The sequence below is a fragment of the Fukomys damarensis genome, unplaced genomic scaffold (genome assembly GCF_012274545.1).
Source record: "Fukomys damarensis isolate Sample0158 unplaced genomic scaffold, DMR_v1.0_HiC HiC_scaffold_20, whole genome shotgun sequence".
Classification (NCBI taxonomy): Eukaryota; Metazoa; Chordata; class Mammalia; order Rodentia; family Bathyergidae; genus Fukomys; species Fukomys damarensis.
In genome coordinates this window covers 19,088,922-19,110,041 of record NW_022900932.1, presented here as the reverse complement: position 1 = coordinate 19,110,041, position 21,120 = coordinate 19,088,922, and the positions used below count along the sequence as shown (strand labels likewise).

Genomic DNA, 21,120 nt, shown 5'->3' with positions numbered 1-21,120 from the left:
TAAACCTCTGAGGGCCCCCACAGAGGCCTGATCATAACCATCTTGCCAGTGCACCCCACAGTGCCCCCTGTGGCTTCACAGGTGAACGTCACCCTCCTGGACATCAATGACAATCACCCAGCCTGGAAGGATGCTCCCTACCACATCAACCTGGTGGAGATGACGCCCCCAGACTCCGATGTGACCACGGTAGGTGGGGGGACAGTGAGACTGCCAGGCTGCCCCTCCTGGCCGGTGAGGTGGGTGAGTCCCTCTTTGACCCTGGTGGCCAGCTCACAGGGGGCTGCTGGACATGCTGTTTTCCCCGAGCTGGCTCTTGGAACAGTTTTAGGAGCTCTCTCACGTGGTGGAAGGGAGTCAGTTTGAGGGCATCTTCCCCTGCCTCCAGTGTCAGCCAGCTTTGTCAGAGGGAGCTGCCAGCAGCCTGGGGACAGTGACAGGGATCTGGGGCTGGCTCAGCTCATAGCTACACTTGCCCTGAGAACCGAGGCACACCCTCAGGAGACTGTGCACCTTTGGCTCTGTGTATCTCTGCCCCCTACACTAACTAGCTCAGGGCATCCCAGCAGGGGTTAAAGGTCACTCCCAGAATCCTTTGGCCCAGGACTGGCCAGGTTCACACCTGTGTGCACTGTGTATGTGTGTGTGTGTGTGTGTGTGTGTGTGTGTGTCCACATGCCTATGTTAGGGCTGCCACTTGGAGTGGAGCGGGGCAGAGCCAAAGGCAGTAGGCTTCTGACATCCTGGGGCAGCCAAGGGAGCAGCCCAAGTGCCCCAGTTGCTCTGCTCTGCGATTCACATCTGTCAGTCTCTCCTCTCTCACCCCGTGCCTCATTTGGCCTCATTTAAGGCCTCATACCCAGCCCCTCCACCACCTAGCCAGCCCTGAGATGGACATAAATGCTGACAGCTCACGGTAGCCCTGTTTACTGAATTCTGGGGACTGAGCCCCTGCTGAGGGCTTTCATAAATTCTCATCTTCATCACAGTCAGGTCTCAAACCCAGGACCAGGCCCTGCCCTTGCTCCTCTGCTGGCCCTTGGGTGCTCTGCAAGTGGTCCAGGTCCTGAGGAGCTGGAGAATTTGGGTGAAACAGGAAATTTGCTTCTGCCTCTCCAGGAAGGCTGCCCCAAGCGAACCCAAACTCCCTTAGACCCGCAGCCTTCATCAGCCACGCCCCCTAGCGACAAGCGCCAGCCAGCGTATCCAATGGGGGAGAAGGTCACCCTGGGAGGAGGGACTTTGAGAGTAGAGGGCTTGGCCATCACCCCATCCTGGCCTCCTACCCATGTGCTCAAGCTGAGTGGCTCTCAGCTGGTGTGAGAGTCCGGTGCTGTGGGTAGGGCTACCCAGGGATCTGAAATCTGCTTTCTCAAAATCCAGGTGGGAGATCCCTCCCACACCAGACCCAGGTATGGAAGCCTCTACCCTGGGCACCTGGCCTGGTGAGCATTCTCTACTTAACCACCTGGGCCCTGGCTCCTAACCACTCCTGCCTGCCCAGGGCCGAGACCCCAGGAGCTGGGACTGAAACTTACCTCAGACACCTACCTGTCCACTTCTCCCTGAACCTGTGCTTCCTCTCAAATGGAACTGGGGGCAGTGAGGGACGGGCTCTACAAGGACCTGGCTGCCCATGGCACCAGCCAGGGACGCCAGCCAGAGTGCCACGACCAGATCCTGCCAAGCAGAGATGTGCCAGGTGAGGTCCTTGTTCTGGGCATTTCTGAGCCTGGTCCAGGGTGGCCCTCTCTGGCCTCCAGACTTCCTCTCATCCTTCTGAACCCTGGGCAGGTATGGACACAGGTTTGGGCTGCTGCCCAGGGCCCCTTCACTCTGCAGAAGCCTCTACCAGCCCTAGTGAGCGCTGACTCTGTGTCAAGCAGTAGGGCACAGGAGGGTGCAGGAATCGCCAGAGCCCTTCCCTCCCTTCAGGGACCCTCAGGTCACCCTCCCTGTGAGACCCACCATGGTTCCCTCTCACCAGCCCTCACAGTCCAGGATGTGCCCCTTCATTACTTCCCAGGAGGTGGAGGTGTGTGCCCCTCAGTACAGTGGGTCATGGCTGTTCTCAGGCACAGCATGGGCACAGGGACAGCCCTGGAGCTCTGCACTTCCCTGTGGTTATGTTTTAACCAATAATAATAATAATAATAATAACAATGACAATAATAATAATGACTCAAAAGTTCAAAGAGAAAAAGGCAAAATCCTCAAGTGTGGTGGTGTATACCAGTAATTCCAGTATTCTAGGAAGCTGAGGCAGCCCAGGAAGTTAAAATGATCTTGTCTGAGAATAAAAAATTTAAAATGACTAGGATATAACTCTGTGTAAAGACCCTGGAATCAATTCCCAGTATCAGTACCAAAGAAGGAAAGGAGGAGGGGGGGAAGAAGGGAGAGAAAAGAAAAGTAGAAAGAAAGAAAGAAAGAGGAAAGGAGGAAGGGTTAGGGGTTAGGGAGGGAGGGAGGGAGAGAGAGAGAGAGAGAGAAAGACAGAGAGAGAGAAGGAAAGAAATACACAAACTCAAAATTAAAACGTGTCTTATTAAACATCTACCAAATGTAATATGGGGCTGGAGATGTAGCTCAGTGGCACCATACCTGCCTGGCAAGCACAAGGTCCTGAGTTTGGTCCCAGGTACTGCACCAAATAAATAAATAAATAAAAACTGAAGGTATATACTGTCCATGATCAGGAATGAAAACCAAGTAAAATGTGGAATCAGTCTACCAAGTAAATGCTGCAAATGACTGAGCAAAAGAACAAGGTAACGCGGCAGCTTTAGTAATAGAAAAGAATGTTCGTGGAAATGTCATTATATCTAAGGATACATTCTAAATTAGACTTTCTAGAATTCTTGAGAATGTTCCAGAATTCTATGCAGTTCCTAGTCATACACAGTGATTACCAGAAAACCAGAAATCAAGAAGTTTATGTGTTAACCAAATGATTCCAAGAGGAATAATTATAAAAAATCCTTCTCCTGCCATAAACTCCACATGTGCACATATTTGTACCTGCATACGTAGGCGAGTACATGTTTGATTCCTTTCAGGGCCCCCCGGGATCCTCTAGGCCTCCTCATGACCCACGGTGAGGCAGGCCAGGTGACGAGGAGGACGTGATACTGATGGGGCTGGCCCACCTCTGTGTCCCCTGCCCCCCCCACATATGCAGGTGCACACGCGCGTTTCCTGCACACTCAGCTCTTCCCCACCTTGGGTCCTTTGCACACCGTCCCTCACCTGCTTCCTCCTGACTGGCTCGGTTTCCTCTCACTGTCCAAGGTTGAAGTGTCCCCTTTGCCCCTCTCCACACTTTCCCCCAGAGCCATCCCATCCCACAGTCTGCTTATTTGTTTGTTAGGTCACTGGCTTATGAAGAGGCAGCCAGCTCAGGGATCGTGTGGACAGCCTGTAGTTCCAGAGTGTCCAGGTTCTAATCCCAGCTATGCCTCTTATGTGCTGTGTGGCTGTGGGCAAGTTACTTAGCCTCTCTGTGCCCCAGTCCTCTCTAGAAGATAGGGCTAGTAAGAGCCCCAGCCTGACAGAGTTGTTTGTGGTCAGTACCGGGGAATGGCCAATAAATAGCAGCTGTCACCGTCATCACCTTCCCCCTACACTGCAGTTTCCTCTGCCATGTGTGGCTGTGGGCAAGTTACTTAGCCTCTCTGTGCTCCAGTCCTCTCTAGAAGATAGGGCTAGTTAAGAGTCCCAGCCTGACAGAGTTGTTTGTGATCAGTACCGGGGAATGGCCAATAAATAGCAGCTGTCACCGTCATCACCTTCCCCCTACACTGCAGTTTCCTCTGCCGTGTTTACTGTTGAACCCCACTGCCAGGCACATTGTGACGACTTTAAAATATGAATGTCTGACCTTTGGTCCCGTTCCCACTCGGCCCCAGCTCCCTCAGGCTTGGCTGGAGGACACTAGGCACCCAGCTGTCCTGAGGGCCCCCTGTAGTGGGGACACTGGCCCTGGCCCAAGACCTAAGGCCCCGGGCGTTCCATCCCGGTGATTTCTCCATGTGTGACGGCTGGAGCACCGAGGGCGTCTACTCGCAGGTGGCCATCTCCGTCTGGAGGGAGCGTGCGGTCTGGCTCTCACCGGCACCTGGGCCTCCTTCAAGGGTCTGTCTGATGGGCATTGATTTAGAACCTTTCAAAGCCCTCCAGCAAGATAAAGGCAAGGGAGAGGGAGAGAATTATTTCCCGTCAGGCCAGGAGAAAAATGACGAGTGTGAAATGGGAAATAAATGAGAGGAAAGTGGTGAAATCTGCAGAATTGCCCAGTGGGGGCCCTGTGGGAGGGTCCCAGCTCTCTGCTCTCTCCCTTGTCCCCCATGGCCAGGGAGGGACCAAGAGGCAGAAGCCAGTGCCGGGCCTCGGCCAGGGGCACTCGGAAGCCACTGCCAGGCACCTCTGGCCCTGGTGACGGGGGAAGAGCAGAGCTACCCTGCAGTGAAACTGATCCCATGTGCTGGTCTGGGTTGGGTCCATATGCTCTGAGCCTGTTTCCTCATCTAGAAAAACAGGATAAAAATTCCTTCCCTCCCTTCACTGTCGACGCACAGGGATGTTGGTGTCCCCATCCATCAGAGAGAAGGGATTGCCCGGTTTGAATCGTGTCTCGTGTGCCCAAGAGCCTTGTCTCCTGTTTGTAGAAAGGGGTGATGGGGTCCCCATTACAGAGACTGTGGCCACTATGGCAACATGCCCACAGCGTGGGCTAGAAGGTCGGGACCCCACCTCTAGGTCCACAGTGCTGGGTCTGCTATGGGACTCAGGGTGCCCTCAGCCCTGTTCTAGAAGTGGTCAGTAGAGGTGCAGCCCCCACCTGGGCCCTCTCTCCTCGGCCTCCACAGATCGTCTCCTGTTTGTAGAAAGGGGTCATGGGGTCCCCATTACAGAGACTGTGGCCACTATGGCAACATGCCCACAGCGTGGGCTAGAAGGTCGGGACCCCACCTCTAGGTCCACAGTGCTGGGTCTGCTATGGGACTCAGGGTGCCCTCAGCCCTGTTCTAGAGAGGTCAGTAGAGGTGCAGCCCCCACCTGGGCCCTCTCTCCTCGGCCTCCACAGGGCCTATGGCCTGGGTAGCCCATCTGTCCTGGTCTGGTGGCCCCAGACTCCTCCAGCTAGGGATTAAGCTAGAGGAGGGACAGATTTTGCTGCCCAAGCACAAAGTCCCCACGTCAAGTAAGATGAAGGGCCTGATGAGACCCTGTTGGTGTTGCTGAGCATCCTGGTGTTAAGAATGTCAGTGCTCTGATGTTGCCTGGGGACTGTGTCATCCCCACACACACCCCAGGAGGGTCTTGCCCACCTCTGGGGCCTCGATGGCTTCTGTGACACAGGGCAGAGAGATGAGGGGCAGGGACACTGCTGTCCTGGTGCAGAGTCTGCTGAGGTTAGTGCTGTGGGACCTGGAGTCTGGCCCGTGCCTCTCTGGGCCCAGCCCAGGCCTGTCACGTGGTGTCACAGAGGCCCAAGTCGTTGCACATCCCTCCACGGTCAGAAGCTCCGGAGGAAGGAAGGGAGGGTTTGGTGATGGCACCCAATTTCCAGCGCTCAGCCTGGGTATAGACTCTATGGCAAGGGACCTGTGGGCTGCTGCTGCCCAGGTGTCCCTGAGTGTCTGGGATGTGCCTGCCGGCTGCTAGCATGGACTGTGCAGGGACCCTGAACTGGAGCGGGATCCCAGCTCTGCTGCTTCCTGGCTTTGAGACCTTGAAAACCTCACTGAGCCTCATCTGTGGAATGGGCATAATTACGAGTATCCACTCCTAAGGCCAAGACTGAGCGTGGAGAGTGCCTGGTACCTTTGAGACACTGGGCACTGACTGTCACAGGTGCCGGCTGGCGCCATTGCATGCGCTAGCTGGTGTGGTCCTCAAGGAGGGTGGGGCCGCCCCCCCACTCCTGCACACCAGACTCCCTTCCAGATGGGAATGGGGAAGGGACTTGGCCTGCAGTCCCAAGCTTCCTGCTGCAATGGAAGCCTGTGACCTCGCTGCTCCTGGGCAGGTGGTACCTGGTACCTGGGCCAGCATGTGGCTCAGGGAAGGGGTCTGCTCCCTCCCTGGGCAGGTGATGGCTGTGGACCCAGACCTAGGGGAGAACGGCACCCTGGTGTACAGCATCCACCCACCCAACAAGTTCTACAGCCTCAACGGCACCACCGGCAAGATCCGCACCACACACATCATGCTGGACCGCGAGAACCCCGACCCCGTGGAGGCCGAGCTGATGCACAAGATCGTTGTCTCTGTCACTGACTGTACGGACCCCGCGACCACTCCACAAAATCCCTACTGGGTTGGGCCATGGCCCTTGACCCTCTGGGCTGGGACATCTCCCTCTGCCTGGTCCTCAGGGGCTGGGGCCTGATCAGGAGGGCCATGTCAGGCCACTGGGAGTAGAGTCACCACCACATCCCAGGTGTGACCCCCAGAGCACCTGAGGACCACAGGGACCTGGCAGGGGTCGCAAGGCTGGCACTGCCTCTCAGGGGCCCTTGGGTTGGGGGTGCTGAGTCTGCCACCCTCGCCCTCTCCCACTTGCCTTTCTCCTGTCCCTTTGCCCCTTCTCCCAGCTTTCCCTCTCCATTATTCCCTCTCTACCTTGTCCCCCTAGGTGGCAAACCCCCCCTGAAGGCCACCAGCAGTGCCACAGTGTTTGTGAACCTCTTGGACCTCAATGACAATGACCCCACCTTCCAGAACCTGCCTTTTGTGGCCGAGGTGCTCGAAGGCACCCCTGCAGGGGTCTCCATCTACCAGGTGAGTTGTCCTCACCTTGTCCCTGCCAGCCAGCAGGTGCCGTGGGTGACCTTGTGTGCCCTGTGCTGAGCACTCCACACGGGAGGCCAGGGTGACAACCCAGACCCCCGAGGAGTACGCACACACAGGCCACCGTGCCTGGGGGACTGGTCATGGCCAGAAGGGGCTGTGGGAGAAGGGGATCAAGGACAGACGGACTGGAGAGGGGAGGGGCAGCAGCACAGGGAGGGCCAGGGTGATGGGGAAGGGCAGAAATGATGGAAAAGGAAGGCCAAGTCGGAGGGGCCTTGGGGCCTGGTTGTGGAGGTCTGGCAGAGCCCCTATCCTGCAGGTGGCTCTAGAACAGTCAGACATGTATGGCCCACGCGCCCCCCACATGGGCACCCTTCTGACCTATAAGCCCCAAGGAAGCTCTGTACGGACCCCTGTGGACCTCAAGTATGGAAGCCACCTTGAGCCTGGCCCCTCAGCCTCCTGCTCATTGTCCTTCTAGTTAGGGAGGCTCTGAAGATGCTGCTTCTAGGAGATGATGCCGGGCAGGAGCTATACGAGGTGATCAGAGTGGACCGTGGATGCTCAAATCAAAAGAAAATGGACTACAGTGAAAGACACCTCACCATCAGTCCCCTCAAAGTCCTCCCCTTCACTGTGAACACGCTTAGCCCGTCATACTTGCCACTTTTTGCAGCAGTTCTGGGAGTCCTCTTTCCTGAGTGTCTATGAGTTTGGATTAAAACTGTGATGAGTGCTACTGCCAGATGCCGTCTGATAGAAAAGCAGGCTCATAAAAATATTGCAGCGCATCCTCATTCAACTTACTCACTAGTCTGTCACCGTGTGCCTTCTGGCTCTTCCCCAAGAGTCATAATGACCATGAAAGGTAAATGTTTTGAGATGATTCAGGACGTCAGGGTGGCCACCATAGTACAGCTAAAGACACTCAAGAAAGGACTTCCAGAACTGCTTCGGCAAGCGGCAAGCAAGTTGGGATAAGTGCGTGCACTGTATTTTTTGTCATTCTTGTAAGTAGAAACTCTGGAAGGCCTTCATGGTCAAGAGCTTGGGCTTTGGGTCTCTTGGAAGTGGATCAGTGGCACAGCCCTTGCCTGTCATGCACAAGACCCTGGGTTTGATCCCCAGTGCTGCAAAGAGCAAGACAGAACCAAAGAGCATGAGCTTTGAATCCAACCAGTGTATGCGTGCATCCCAGTGCCACCACTGGTGTGCGTTGTGACTCGGAGTACACTCCTCAACCTCTCTGAGCCTCAAGTTCCTTGTCTGTGGAATGGAGAACACAGCAGTGCCTGCCTGCTATGCTGTGGGTGTCCAGCTAGACACATAGAGGAAGCAGCCTGGTCCTGGGACTGCCTGAGCACCACGGTGGGCATTGTGTCTGTCGTGATTTATACCTGACAGACAGCGGGATCGGGGCAGTCTGTTTCCACTCAAAGAAGACAGGGTTGTTGGATACCAGAGTGGACAACGTTAGCTGAGCCACGCAGGCCCATTGTGCTTCAGTTTCTTCACCTGTCTCGGTGCCTTGACTGGAGGGCGCCTCCATCCATGGAACAGCGGCTATTTGCCAAGGAATCCTAGGAAGATTGGGTTGGGAGACTGTGCTTCAGTTTCTTCACCTGTCTCGGTGCCTTGACTGGAGGCTCCACCAGGGGGCGCCTCCATCCATGGAACAGCGGCTATTTGCCAAGGAATCCTAGGAAGATTGGGTTGGGAGGGTTGAGAGCAGATGAGACCCCAAATCCAGTTTTCTGGGGCTCACAGACAACAGCAACAGAGCTGCCCACCTGGGCCAATCCTGAAATCGCATGAGGAGAGGGTGGGGTTCAGGGAGCATTTGACTTAGAAACAGGTAGAGGTTCTGATGAGACCTTGGTCACATCTAGGACCTCAACCAATCAAGATTTCTGCTAGGTGTGCAGAACTTCCTCCAGGGATTCAAGATATACAGATAAAGTAAAGTAGTGAGTTCTGCATCCTGGAAAGCATTCAAGCCAAATCAGGACAGCCTCTTTTCCAGGTTGTTGAATGTGAATTAGTCCGCTGCCTTCCAATGGTGAAAGTCTCAGCTTAGTTCAAAGCTCTTGTTTTAAATATTATTACACGTTTTCCTCCAATGTCTTTTTTCACCCTGATACTGGGGATGGAACCCAAAGCCTTGGGTGTGCTAGGCAAGTGTTCTATCTCTGCTAGAACTCCAGTCTTCCTCCAAGATCTTAAATGCAATTCTGTAAAACCCCAGCAGAGCAGGATCTTGAATTGGGTTAGCTCTGATGGAGACCAGACGCCAGTGGGAACAGCACAGAGATGAGGAGGTGTTCTACTCACACTTGGTGTCTGATGAGATGAACTGATAAATTAAATCTTCAGGTGACTTTGAAAAATAAATCCTGAGGGACTGGGGATTTAGCTCAGTGGCACCACACCTACCTTGCAGGCACAAGGTCCTGAGTTTGATCCCCTGTACAAGAAAAAAAAATCCTGAGCTGGGTGCACACCTGTAATCCCAGCACTCAGGAGGCTGAAGCAGGAGGTTCACTCAAACTCAAGGCCAACCTGGGGTTATATAGCAAGCCTCTAGCTCAAGAAAAAAAAAAAAATCCTGACATCATCATCCACTTGTTGCTGCTGCCTTATAGGTCTCAGCCAAGTGGGGAGGGAGCCTGTTGGCCAAGTGGCCTCTAGGTTGAGGTCCAGATAACAGAAGAGCCTTTAAGTCATGCAGCTACTGGAAGCTGGCATGGAGGGTGGAGATGAGGGAAGGGTCCCAGGGTGCTGGAGAATTTGGAGGCCAGAGCTGCTGTGGACACCACTGGCCAAGCAGCCGGGAGGCTGTGGGACCTGGACTCTGATTTGAGAGTGTCCCTGGCCTCACTCAGTGTGTCTGGTCAGAACCTGTCTGGACACCTTTGCTGCCCCCTCAGCCTCTGAGCAGTGACACTGGGGACAGTGGCCAGCTGGGAAGCAGGTGTCTGGTACAGCCATGTGCGGGTGGGAGCAGAGGAAGGGAAGAGGGACCCTTCCTAGGTGAGAAGCATTGCCCGAGTGTCCCTGACCCTCACGCTGCACCCCCTCTGCCTCAGGTGGTGGCCATCGACCTGGACGAGGGCCTGAACGGGCTGGTGACCTACCGCATGCAGGTGGGCATGCCCCGCATGGACTTCCTCATCAGCGGCAGCAGCGGGGTGGTGGTCACCACCGCCGAGCTGGACCGCGAGCGCATCGCTGAGTACCAGCTGCGGGTGGTGGCCGGCGACGCAGGCACGCCCACCAAGAGCTCTACCAGCACCCTCACCATTCGAGGTGAGCAGGGGCCCTGGGCGGTGCCAGGCAAAAGAGGAGCCCGCACACCACAGCTGGCAACCGACCATGGCGTCCTCCTCAAAGGCGCATTGCACACAGCGAGGCTGGCCTAGCTCCACCACGCTGCTTGAGCCAGCAAAGCTTCGTCATGACTCCCTGTGCTGTGGGTGTGGAACCCAGGCTCTGGATGGAAGGACGAGGGCAGTGAGATCCCTGGACTCTCTAGGATCCCTTAGCTCCTCTCCAGCTAGTTCCTGGGATCTCCGCTCCATGTGAGGGTGGAGCTGCTTCTCATCTGCTTGGAATGTGTCTTTAATTCTCGGGGGAGGAAGGGGACGCTGACTTGAGCCATGGCTTTAGGAAATAAGTGGCGAGATGAGGCCTGTCCGTCCTGTGCTGGCTCCTGCAGCTCTCATGGGGCGGCCCCTCCTCACTGAGGCCTGAGATGGCGGGACAGAGAGCCAGGTGTTCTCTCTTCTGCGGACCCAGTTCTCGCTGTGGGTCCCTGTGCCAGTTCGGGGACGCCCTTCTTGGCCGACAGTAGACAGGGAGTATGTGCAGTCTCTCCGAGGCCCACAGCAGCCCGTCATCAGTGAGCCCGTCATTTTTCCTGGCCTCACTGTGAAGGTCACCCCAAACCCCCGTGTGCCCAGGGAAGCCAGACCTCACATGCAGAGCTGCTCAGAACTCTTTAAGGCAAAGGAAACCTTTGGGCGGGAAACTCCTCAAAGCCAGCCACCTTCCCTAGGACCCCTGCACACCCTGGAGAGGGTCTCCCCTGTGAGCTTTGTAACGGCCTGTGTGGCAGTGCTGGCTCACAAGGTCGTGTGAGGGCCAAGTGTGATCCTGAAGGGTGGCTCTCGGCTCGGGCCTGGCACACGGAGGAGCTCACATGCGGTCCCTGTCATCATCGTTATTAGGTTCAACTTTGCCACTATTAGGTACATACTGCAGAAAAGCTCTGTGATTCTCTCTCCTGCCTTTGACAGTGTGAGCAGCAAGCAATAAGCCCCAGGGGTAGACGGAGGTTGTGGAGGCCTGGTCAGCTCAGCCCCGGCTCCAGCCGGCCCCGGGCCCCAGGCATGAGACCAGGAAGAGTTGCTAGCAGGGGTGGCGACTCCCTTGGGAACCCCTCTCCTCCACGGTCCTGGCAGAGCAGCCTAGCCCCTGCCCCTCTGCCCACAGTGCTGGATGTGAACGACGAGACGCCCACCTTCCTCCCGGCCGTGTACAATGTGTCGGTGTCAGAGGATGTGCCTCGGGAGTCCCGCGTGGTCTGGCTCAACTGCACGGACAACGACGTGGGCCTCAACGCTGAGCTCAGCTACTTCATCACAGGTGCGGCCGGGCCACCCTGGGGCTGGGGGAGGAGACAGGGCCCAGCCCCGCCACAGTCCTCAGTGGCACACCTGCCCGCTGTGCTCTGGGACCTCCGGAAGCGGCAAGGGGTGCAACTGGGAGCGAGGCAGGAGGTCCCCACAGCACCCCAAGTGCTGGTGATAAAGCAGGGGCTGGAGGACTGTGGCCTGCCTTGTCCTTCCCCAGAACCTTTACTCACAAGGCAGGTTCCCATCTGCGTAGAGGCCAGTGTTTTAGAATTCCCTCCCTAAATGAACTGGCTTTAGCTAAAAGAAAAAAAAAATTTGCCAAGCTGCATCCGGCGGCGATGAGGCCTTGACCAGGCTCAGCATGAAGCGTGTGCAGGGACAGTGATGTCTGTCATGGCGCTGGAATCCGCAGGGAGTAACAAACACGCCCCGAAGTTCCCTGTCCCAGAAGTGGACAGTTTGTTGCTCAGCATCCTTTGATGCCTGGCCCACCAGAGAAGTGGTGACACATATAGCAGGCGAGGCGGTCCTCCACGTTCCTCAGCCCACCTGTGGCCATTTAGGGGCTCAGTCTTCTCTTTGCACACCCTGTGCTGCCTATGCACTTGTGCAGTGCACACACCCACCTCCCTGACGCTGCTGCAGCCTGTGCCCTCCCAGCCCTCCAGCTCTGCTTTCTGCACTCTCCTTTCCACAGAGAGCTCTTCACAGTCTGGTCCTCAGAACCCCTGACATCAGCCCCAAGATTCAGCCATGCACTAATTGCATCTTAGTCCCTTCTTGGCCCTGCTAGAGGCCAGATTGTCCGTTGAAGATGGTACTTCATACACTAGGGAGTGTTTGGGGGGTCCTGAGACCTTCTCTGGGGACAAATCAACCAGCACAAGGGAGCACCTGGCAGACCCCAGCACCAGAAGGGGGTGGGTTCCACCGGCCTGCTGAGAGCCTTGCAGTTTTCTACCAGGAGCTGAGCAGTCCTGGGCCCAGCTGGCCCCAAGCCTGGTGCAGTGGCGCCCTCTGCTGCCCAAAGTGTCACACTGCCGGGGCACCATACACCCAGAGAGGTGTCCCTCACCTCCCAGCCCTGGGCTCAGGAAGACCAGCGACACCTTCTCCTGCCCACCTGCCCTGACCCTTGCTGTGCGGTGCACCATGGTCCTCAGCCATCCCCACCAAGCCCCCACAGTGAGACGCCTGGGGAGGTCTCGGTGGCCCCACCATCCTCTGCCACATATCCAGCCCCAACCCAAGCTGGCTGCTTAGCCACAGGGGCAGTGTGGGAAGGGCCCAGCTCCGCAGTCAGCCCAGAAGAGAAACCCGGCAGCGCATGCAGCCTCAAGAAAAGAGCCTTTCTCCTCTGTCACAAGGAAGTGAATGAACTGGGCCATGCGGAGTGCCTGGTGCACAGTAGGTGCCTCCATAAACGCTAGTCCCTTCTGATGCCAGGTTTCGGCTGGCGCAGGCTGCGCCCCATCAGAGCCGGGCAGGGCAAGTTGGAGCCGTGTGGCTCCCAAGTTGCTGCTGCTTCATCAGTAAACCGGACCGGTCCCGCGGACAGGGCAGAGCTGAGGTGGCCCTTTCCTGGCCGCCTTCGCCTTGCTGCCTGTCCTGAAGCCTCTCTTCCGCCCCCAGAGGGGAACGTGGACGGGAAGTTCAGTGTGGGCTACCGTGATGCCATGGTGAGGACCGTGGTGGGCCTGGACCGTGAGACCACGGCTGCGTACACGCTCGTCCTGGAGGCCATCGGTACGTGCCTGCGTCATTCCAGGTGGAGTGGGGAAAGGGCCACCAGGCGCACACCGGTGTCACTGAGCCCTGGGGGACGCGAGGCCACCGCTCTGTGCTGTATGCAAGGCGTGAGGATGGTGAGGCAGAAGCTTGGTGAGGGTCAGGGGGAGACTGGGATGAGGGCTCAGCGGTGGCACTGGGCACGAAGGGTGACGGGTATGTGGGGCGGGGTCAGGGAAGCTTCCTGGAGGAAGCAGCATCTGGGAACTCTTTGGGTTACAAATTTTAAAAGTAAAATAAATTGACTTCAGCAGTATGAGCTCACGGAACCTGTCCCCCTGGCGATCTAGCCGCAGGTGTGGCTGGATTCAGGGCTCAGGTGATACGCCTGTCCACAGGGGCCACCTTTGCTCTCTGTACCACACGGCCACCAGAGGCTGCAGCTCTGGTTAGCTCCTGGGTCCCAGTACGCCCTGCTGAGCCCCTCTGCAGCCGAGGGATGGAGAGGTGACCATCCCCAGAGCTGGTGTTCCCCACCTGCCCGGAACCCCAGGCCTCAGTGTCAGGGAGTAGGGGGTCCTCAGAGGTACACAATCTTCCCAGGAGAGGGCAGCTGATGGGCAGGCACGGGGTGCCCACCACAGTCTTGAGGGCCAAGCAGGCTTTCAGTGGATGGAGAAGCCTCACGGGTGCTTGGGACAGAGGAGTCAGCTCGTGCCCACACCTGGAGGGAGAGAGTCATTGTGTGTGAGAGAGCAGTCACTGGGAAGGAAAGGCTGCCATCCAGTAGGGCTGGGTTCCAAACATTGAGTTGGAAGTTTGGTTTCTGATCTTCAGGCAGTGGAGAGCCCTTGAAGACTCTGGAGGGGAAGAGGTGATGTGACCTTTGAGCCCCGGGCCCCGGGCCCCTCAGGAGAACCTACTTCAGTGTTTGCAGTGAGCTCTTACTGAGATGGGATTGAGCTTTCTGCATCTGGCTTTTGGCAGCTCACCGTCCCACCCCAGCTTGGCCATGCCAGGGTGCCTGAGCCCTCTGCCCTGCTCTCTTCCCATCCTGGGTGCCACCCTGCCCTCTGCAGATGCGTCACCCCCCAGTTTCAGCAGGATAGCAAGAGGACAGGGCTCGGTATCTGACTTTCTAGAGCACCCCCTCCAAGCCCAGTGTCCCAGCTGGGTGGAGCTGGCAGGGCCCTCAGGGTGGCAGGAGGCTGGTCTGGGGAGAATCTGCCCCCAGGACAGGTAACTGCACCTTCATACGGTCACCTGGCCTAGGAAGGAATGGAGTCACCTTGTGTCCCCAGCCAACTCCTGCCATCTGACTCCTCCCTGGGGCGACACCCAGACACTGGCCCTGCCTTCCAAGGAGGACAGCCCAACAGCCCCAGGGCTGGGCCGAGGTATCTGTCCCACCATCCCTCCTCAGCTGGGGTGAGTCCTTAGGTTTGGAAACCAAGCAGGCCCGAGCCCCTGAATTCAGAAGGCCCCCCAGGCTAAATCTGACCCACACATTCCTTCCTTTGATTCGCATGATTAATAAGGAATGACAAGTACCTACTAAGAATTCAGGACATTTTATTTAAAGATTCAGATAAATTTTTTGAAAAACCAGAAGCTCTGGTGTCCTGGCCCCTGTGGAGTGCAGCCAAGGACAGTGCCCAGGTGACCCAGGTCCCTTCTCTATAGCAGGCCCTGGGTTTGCTGGAACCAATCATCGCAAACTCAGTGGCATAAAAGAAGAGAAAGTGTCGAACCCTGGCTCTAGGTGTCAGCAGGGCCACAGTCCCTCTAAGTATCTAGGGAGAGTCCTCCCCTGACCCTGGGTTTCTGGTGTCTGTAGGTGTTCCTGGGCTTGTGGCGCCATCTTCACTTGGCCCTCTCTTCTCTCCAAATCTCCCATTGCCTCCTCACTCTCAACCTCTCTCTGTCTCTGTGAGACAGACTCTTGCCAGGCTGCCCAGGCTGGTCTCGAACTCCTGGGCTCAAGTCATTCTTCTGCCTCAGCTTCTCAAGTGCTGAGACTACAGGTGCGGTACACTACCAGTCCCAGTTTGCCTTCTCTGCTCTGCAAGGACACATTGGGCTTCTGGCTCACCCAGTAATCTAGGATGATCTCTCGAGATCCTTAATTTAATTGCATCATCAAAGACCTTTCTTCCAAAATAAATGAGCATGCACAGCTTCCCAGGGACTTAACCTCTCCATCTGTCTGAGACTCAGTTGCCTCCTCCAGGAAGTGGGGAGGACAATGCCCAGTCACAGGGCTGCTGTGGGGACCAAGTGAGTTAGAAGAATGCTCAGCCACTGGGGTTATGTGAGTACTAGATATTGTTAGTCGTGCTGTTTATCTGCAAAGGAAGTCTCCGGATACAGGCCAGCATAAGTGAAGTATTTCCTGCCGGTGCCTGGGAAGTCTGCCCCTTGGGTAGCTGCTAAAACCCATCCTTCATCTCCCACAGACAATGGCCCCGTAGGCAAACGGCACACAGGCACTGCCACTGTGTTTGTCACCGTCCTGGATGTGAACGACAACCGACCCATCTTTCTGCAGAGCAGCTATGAGGCCAGCGTCCCTGAAGACATCCATGAGGGCCACAGCATTGTGCAGGCAGGTGGCCATGGACCGTGGGGTGGGTGGCAGGCTGGGGCAGACAGGGCCACACTCAGCTCGGTGGGTGCAGGCTCAGTGGCATTGTAGCAAGAAGGGTTGGGACAGGAGAAGGTCCAGGGTGGGCCTGCTGCTTCGGAAGTGGACAATGCTGTGAGAAAAGGGGCACCCAGCTCCCTCGCCCCTACCAGGGAGCATGGGCCCCAGGTGGTGTCAGCTGAGGACAGGGCCCTGGGTGCCCCAGCAAGCAAGAGGGCCCTGCTCTCCCTGTCCTGGCAGCTCTGCACCCCAACCCACCCAGAGGGGCTTTCAGAGCAGGAACAAGGAGAGGTCACACTTTCTCAGAAAGGAGCAGGGGAAAGAGCCAGGCCCTGCTAGGCCAGAACAGAGTGGCTTTCACAGCCCTTGGCCAAGGCCCCTTTTTGGAAGCAACAGGCAGGAGAAGAAAGTGCTCCTTTGCCTGGAACAGGAGCAACTGCTATGAGGCTAGAAGGAGGAGGACCTCAAAAGTGAGCTCACCCCCCTCTTCCTGCCCCCAGCCAGTCATATTGCCAGGTAGGAAGGGGGCCCAGGAACGAATGCCTGTCTTCACCAGCTGCAGGGCTTTCCTGACAATTCTGAGTCTCAGCCAAGCACGGCAAATCTGGGCCTGCCCTGGGCAGGCTCCGGGCTGGGGTGGGAATGGAGGCTGGGAGGGTCAATGCCTACTTCCTCATGTGGGGACCAGGAGCAGGCAAGAAAGGGACAGAGAGCAAGGAGCTAATTCCAGGAAGCCCTGAGGATATGCAGGAGTCTGGTTCCAGGAGGCAGTTTCCCTCCCTCTGGCCTCAGCTCTGGAAAGCCCCCCTGAAAACTACATGAGGCACCACCCAGGCTAGTAGTAGTACCTGCTACCCTGGCTGACTGATAGGCGACCCAAGACCCACAGCCTGCACAACACAGGGGTACAGCCAGATCTCTGAGAGCCACCCCCAATCCCTGCAGCTTTCCTTCACCTTCAAGCATCCAGGCAGACCCTCCACCCCAAGAGAATACCTCTGCCAAACAGGGCCTGCTGGCCAGGGACAGTGGTGGGGAGCACAGGGCTCAGGCCCTTAGGAAGCAAACCAGGAAGAGGTGGGAGGAACAGAGCCATTGGGAGAGGACCTGCCTGGTTCCTTCACCCCAGAGAACTGGTTTCTATTTACACAACACTACTCAGGACCAAACTCCTAAGGTCTGTGAGTAATGTAAGGCTCTGTCTTAGTTACTTTTCTCGCTGCTGAGACAAAATACCCAACACCCAAAGTTAAAGGAGAAAAGGTTTGTTGTAGCTCACAGTTTGTAGAGACTTCAGTTCATAGTTGGCTGGCTCCAAGGCAGGGTGGCACAGCAGAGGGGCATCACAGAGGAGAAAAAGTTCATGGTGGGCATAAGGCAGCAAAGCAGTAAAATAGCAAGCACACAGCAGCCAAGGCAGCCCTCTTTCCATCCCTTATATCCTATTCAGGCTTCCTGCCCTTAGGGTGGGTAGCACCACACCCAGGGTGGAACACCCTTAATCCTACCCAGAACTATGCCAAACCAATCAGTGGACTAATTTAGTAATCACTCACCCTTGATCCATCCTAGCATCACACACTCTAGATCCAGCCGCCTCCGTAAAGCTCCATCTATGACTGCACAAGGCTTTGGGGTGACATCTAGACACAAGTCATGCGAGACTCCTTGCTTCTCCCCACACTTCTTAAGAAGTTCAGGTCTCTGGGTGCCTCGTTCCATGCCCTGTGAGGAGTTTCTGGCAAAGCTGGGTTCCCCATCTGAGGTCAGACCAAGCCAGAAAGGAGGGACAGAGGGAAGGAAATATGAATGGAGGGAGGGGAGGGGAGAGGAGGGAAGGAAGGAAGGCGCAGTGACCCGTCCAACAGGGCCTGCCTGGAGGGAAGTCTTCCTTCTGGGAGCATCAGAGGCCAGTTGGGGCCCTGGGTTGTACCGGATCCTAACAGGTCTCCCACCGCATTGGGGTAAGGATGCTTGCAGCCTGGGCAACCTTCATCCCTAAACAAAGGTTTGGTGCTTCTATTCCTGGAACTGGCAGGTCAAAGCAGGAGGTTGGATAAGATCCAGCTCTCCACAGGCTTCCAGGCTTGGAGGAGAGACACAGGCAAGATGGTGCAGGCGGCAGGAGGAGAAGAGTCAGAGTTCTAGGCAGAGATCAGTTCAACTGGAGGAGAAAGGGCTTCACAGAGCAGGTGCTGTATGAAGCGTAAGGTGGACAGGGAAGACAGGTGATTCAGTTTTCCTGGAGTGAAACCTTTAATTCAGGAGCGCAGTGTACACCAGGCTAGGAGCTATGGCCATGTCCAGTGGGCATGAGGGAGCCGGTGAAGGTTTGGAAGCTGGGGAGTGGCAAACCAAAGGCCCAGTTCTTGAAATAAAGCCCTCTGCACACTCTCCAAATTGGAGGCCCAACCTGTGTTTAGCCATGGCCTTGGGTGGAGAAGTTGAGGTCTCTCAAGTCAGAGAAGCCCATACCGATGAGTCAGTCAGTGAAACACAGAGCATCTGATGTGGCCCAGGCTGGAGGTCCCACAGCTGTCCTGGAGGTCTAGATGGTCCCACCCGAGAGGAGGTGGCCTCTTTCTCTGGTGGGGCACAGAGCAACTGTAGTGCATCCTCAGCACCCAGGGGCATCCCCTCCCGCTGCTGGTGGTAGGCAGCCCCCTGCCTCCCTGGCACTGCCCGCATCTGCCCTGGTCTCTCCTGTCCGTCCTGATGTGTGACCCAGGGGTCGTCGAGCAGGCGGCAGCGGGGGCTCTAAAGGAGAAGGCCCTCTTCCAGGGCCACCTCTGGGAAAGGACCTGGACTAGGCACACAAAAGAGGCCTAGAGGGGCCTTGGAGCACATGTTGTCTGGGCTGCCATCCTGCAGTCTATGGTGCCAAGCAGGAGGTTCCGCAGGTAAACCTGGGGACCCCGTCACAGCTTGGTAAATTCCGCGCAGGCACTGTCACCGAGGCTGTCATCGCATCCCGGCAGGGGGCGTGCAGGGGGAGGCCCACCACGCCGGAAGCTGTGCAGGGAGCTGCGAAGTGAGCCCAGGCGCTTCCAGAGCCGCAAGCGGGGCTCGCTGGGGCTGGAGGGGTGGTGGGGCAGGCACTCTGGCGCCCGGCGGCAGTGAGGGTCCAGTGCGGCTGGCTTGCAGAGTGTCAGGAACAGCAGGCAGGAGGCCAGCAGGAGAAAGACGCAGGCCAGGGCGATGAGCACAGGGAGGGGGTCTGCCACCTCCGCGAGGGTCCCAGGAGTGACTGGGGTGACGAGGAAGGCTGGGGGGCTGGTGAGGCCGGGGCCCTCTGTGCTCATGGTGCCTGCAGCAGAAAGGGACAGACAGAAACTCAGAGGCAGATCTGGGGACCCAGGGCTGGGGGTGGGAGAGACACCTGGAGCAGGTTGCTGGGGGCTGGGTGTGCTGAGCTGCTTAGCATTAAGACCCCATTACAGGTTAGGACAGTGGGGCTCAAAGAGGGGACAAGTAAAGGCTTTGTCTCACAGCTGATAAATGATGGCGCATTCCCTGGGGCCTTTTTCTGCTACAGTTCCTGCATGCCTGCCATGGGGGAGACAAGAGTGATGCTCTTCTACAGTTTAAAGTCAGTTTGCATGAATCACTATACTCTTAGGCTTGGAAACTTGGGGTCTGGGGCCAAACACATCAGTAAGTTGCTCTATTACCAGGAGCACATCCTAGATTATAAGACGCCTGTGTTGGCTGACAAGGACCCTAGCAGCTATCTAATGTCAGGGCTGCAGATGGGGCCAGGTGGTCCACAGGTGTGTTTCATGGGGACCTTGTAGCACTTTTAATTTAATTGTGATTATTTTTTAAGCGAGATTTCTAATAATACTGGGGTAACTAGCTTAGCTTGAAATTTCAGAATTCCACCTCTAGCCACAGCTGTTCCTTTTATTTTTTTATTTTTTTATTTTTTTTGAGACAGGATCTCACTATATAGTTGAGACTGACCCGGAACTCACTGTGTAGCCCAGGCTGGTCTCGAACTCACAGCGATCCTCCTGCCTCAGCCTCCTGAGTGCTGGGATCACAGGTGTGCGCCACCACACACGGCTTCAACAGCTGTTCCTTTTACACAAGGTGCTGGCACCCAGCTTGACACACTGCCCCACAAGCTCACCGGCCTGCCCCTGGTATTCCTGCTATTGCTTCCTTCTGCAACCTGCTCCATGACAGGTGGGGACACCAAATAGAGTAAGGCCACGCCTGAGGCCACATTGAGAGCTGTGGCCAAGCAAAGGCCAGAACCACACCTCCTGACTCCTGGCCCCCAGCCCTCTCTCTCTCTCTGAGCTTAGTGAGCTGCTCCTGGAACAAGACTGAGCTCTGGAAGAGCCAACCAGATTGGTGGGAAGCTGCCTAAGACCTCATTCACCTTCCGGGCGTTTCCATTACCACTTAAGACCATCCTTTCAGGAAGGCATCAGTTGGTCCTAGGTGGAAACCAGGCTGAGCTTTTGATTGAGTATGCCTGGGGCGGTAGATAAGGATCCCATAGCCTATCTGGCTGGTGACACTGGACCAAAGGGGACCAGTAGGCAGCCGCCTGGGGAGCACTGGCTGGGCGCCCAGGCTGATGGTGCCAGTGCGGAATGCAGGCCCACATGCCAAGCTCTCCCTAGTTCCCAAAGGAAGCCAGAAACCTGTTTTTTTTTTAAAGGAAAACATTCTTGATGTTTACATGTTAGCAATCAACTCAAATTTATTTAAAGCAAGCAAGAAAGAAGTGGGGAGAAGGAATGCAAAGGCCAAATAAACTGGATTCCAAAAAAATGAATTTTCAAATATTTGAAACACCACACAGGCCAAACAAAACACATCGGCTCCCATCCACCTAATGGGCCAGCATTTGTGATCTTTGAATCCGACAAACACAGGCCAGAAAATCTAGAAGAGGGTCCAAGAAAGATTCATCATTTCTTTTCTTTTTTGTTGTTGTTGTTTTTTTGTTTTTTTTGTTTTTTGGGTTTTTTTTTTTTTTTTTTTTTTTGGGTTTTTTTTTTTTTTTTTTTTTTTTTGTACCAGGGATCGAATTTGGGTCCTTGTGCTTACAAGGCAGGCGGCAGAACCACTGAGCTAAATCCCCGGCCCTCATCATTTCTTTTTGACCTTGCGCTCTTCTGACGCTGGGAAGGCGGAGCTTCCTCCTTCCCAGCCTGCTTCTTAGTGTTGCTGCAGTTTTAAGAGTCAAGTTTCTAGCACCAGGCCCGGCAAGGCTGTCATGCTGAGGCCCCGCAGGTAGCAGTGAGAATTCCCAGGGGCAGGCAGCGGGGAGAGGAGCATGGGGCCCGGCCCCCCACCCCC

At 56.1% G+C, this 21,120-nt stretch overlaps 2 protein-coding genes across 11 annotated transcripts in view; one reads left to right on the top strand and one right to left on the bottom strand.

The window, feature by feature from the left end:
* Cdh23 (cadherin related 23) overlaps nt 1-21,120 on the top strand; it is a 336,018-nt gene that overhangs the window by 226,810 nt on the left and 88,088 nt on the right. For all 7 annotated transcript variants that reach the window (XM_010606319.3, XM_010606337.3, XM_010606311.3 and 4 more), the window contains 7 exons: nt 82-189; nt 6,095-6,284; nt 6,641-6,786; nt 9,885-10,104; nt 11,290-11,442; nt 13,065-13,178; nt 15,617-15,765. In XM_010606319.3, the coding sequence (XP_010604621.1) occupies nt 82-189; nt 6,095-6,284; nt 6,641-6,786; nt 9,885-10,104; nt 11,290-11,442; nt 13,065-13,178; nt 15,617-15,765 (1,080 nt within the window). The remainder of the gene's footprint in view (nt 1-81; nt 190-6,094; nt 6,285-6,640; nt 6,787-9,884; nt 10,105-11,289; nt 11,443-13,064; nt 13,179-15,616; nt 15,766-21,120) is intronic.
* The window catches only part of CUNH10orf105 (chromosome unknown C10orf105 homolog), a 5,685-nt gene continuing 1,646 nt past the window's right edge, over nt 17,082-21,120 (bottom strand). For 3 of the 4 annotated variants that reach the window (XM_010606293.2, XM_010606273.2, XM_010606284.2), the window contains exon 2: nt 17,339-19,111. In XM_010606293.2, the coding sequence (XP_010604595.1) occupies nt 18,723-19,106 (384 nt within the window). In that variant the 5' untranslated portion in view covers nt 19,107-19,111 and the 3' untranslated portion in view covers nt 17,339-18,722. Of the gene's footprint in view, nt 17,113-17,338; nt 19,112-21,120 lie in introns of those variants that run through there. The other variant, XR_004518259.1, reaches the window with a different exon arrangement.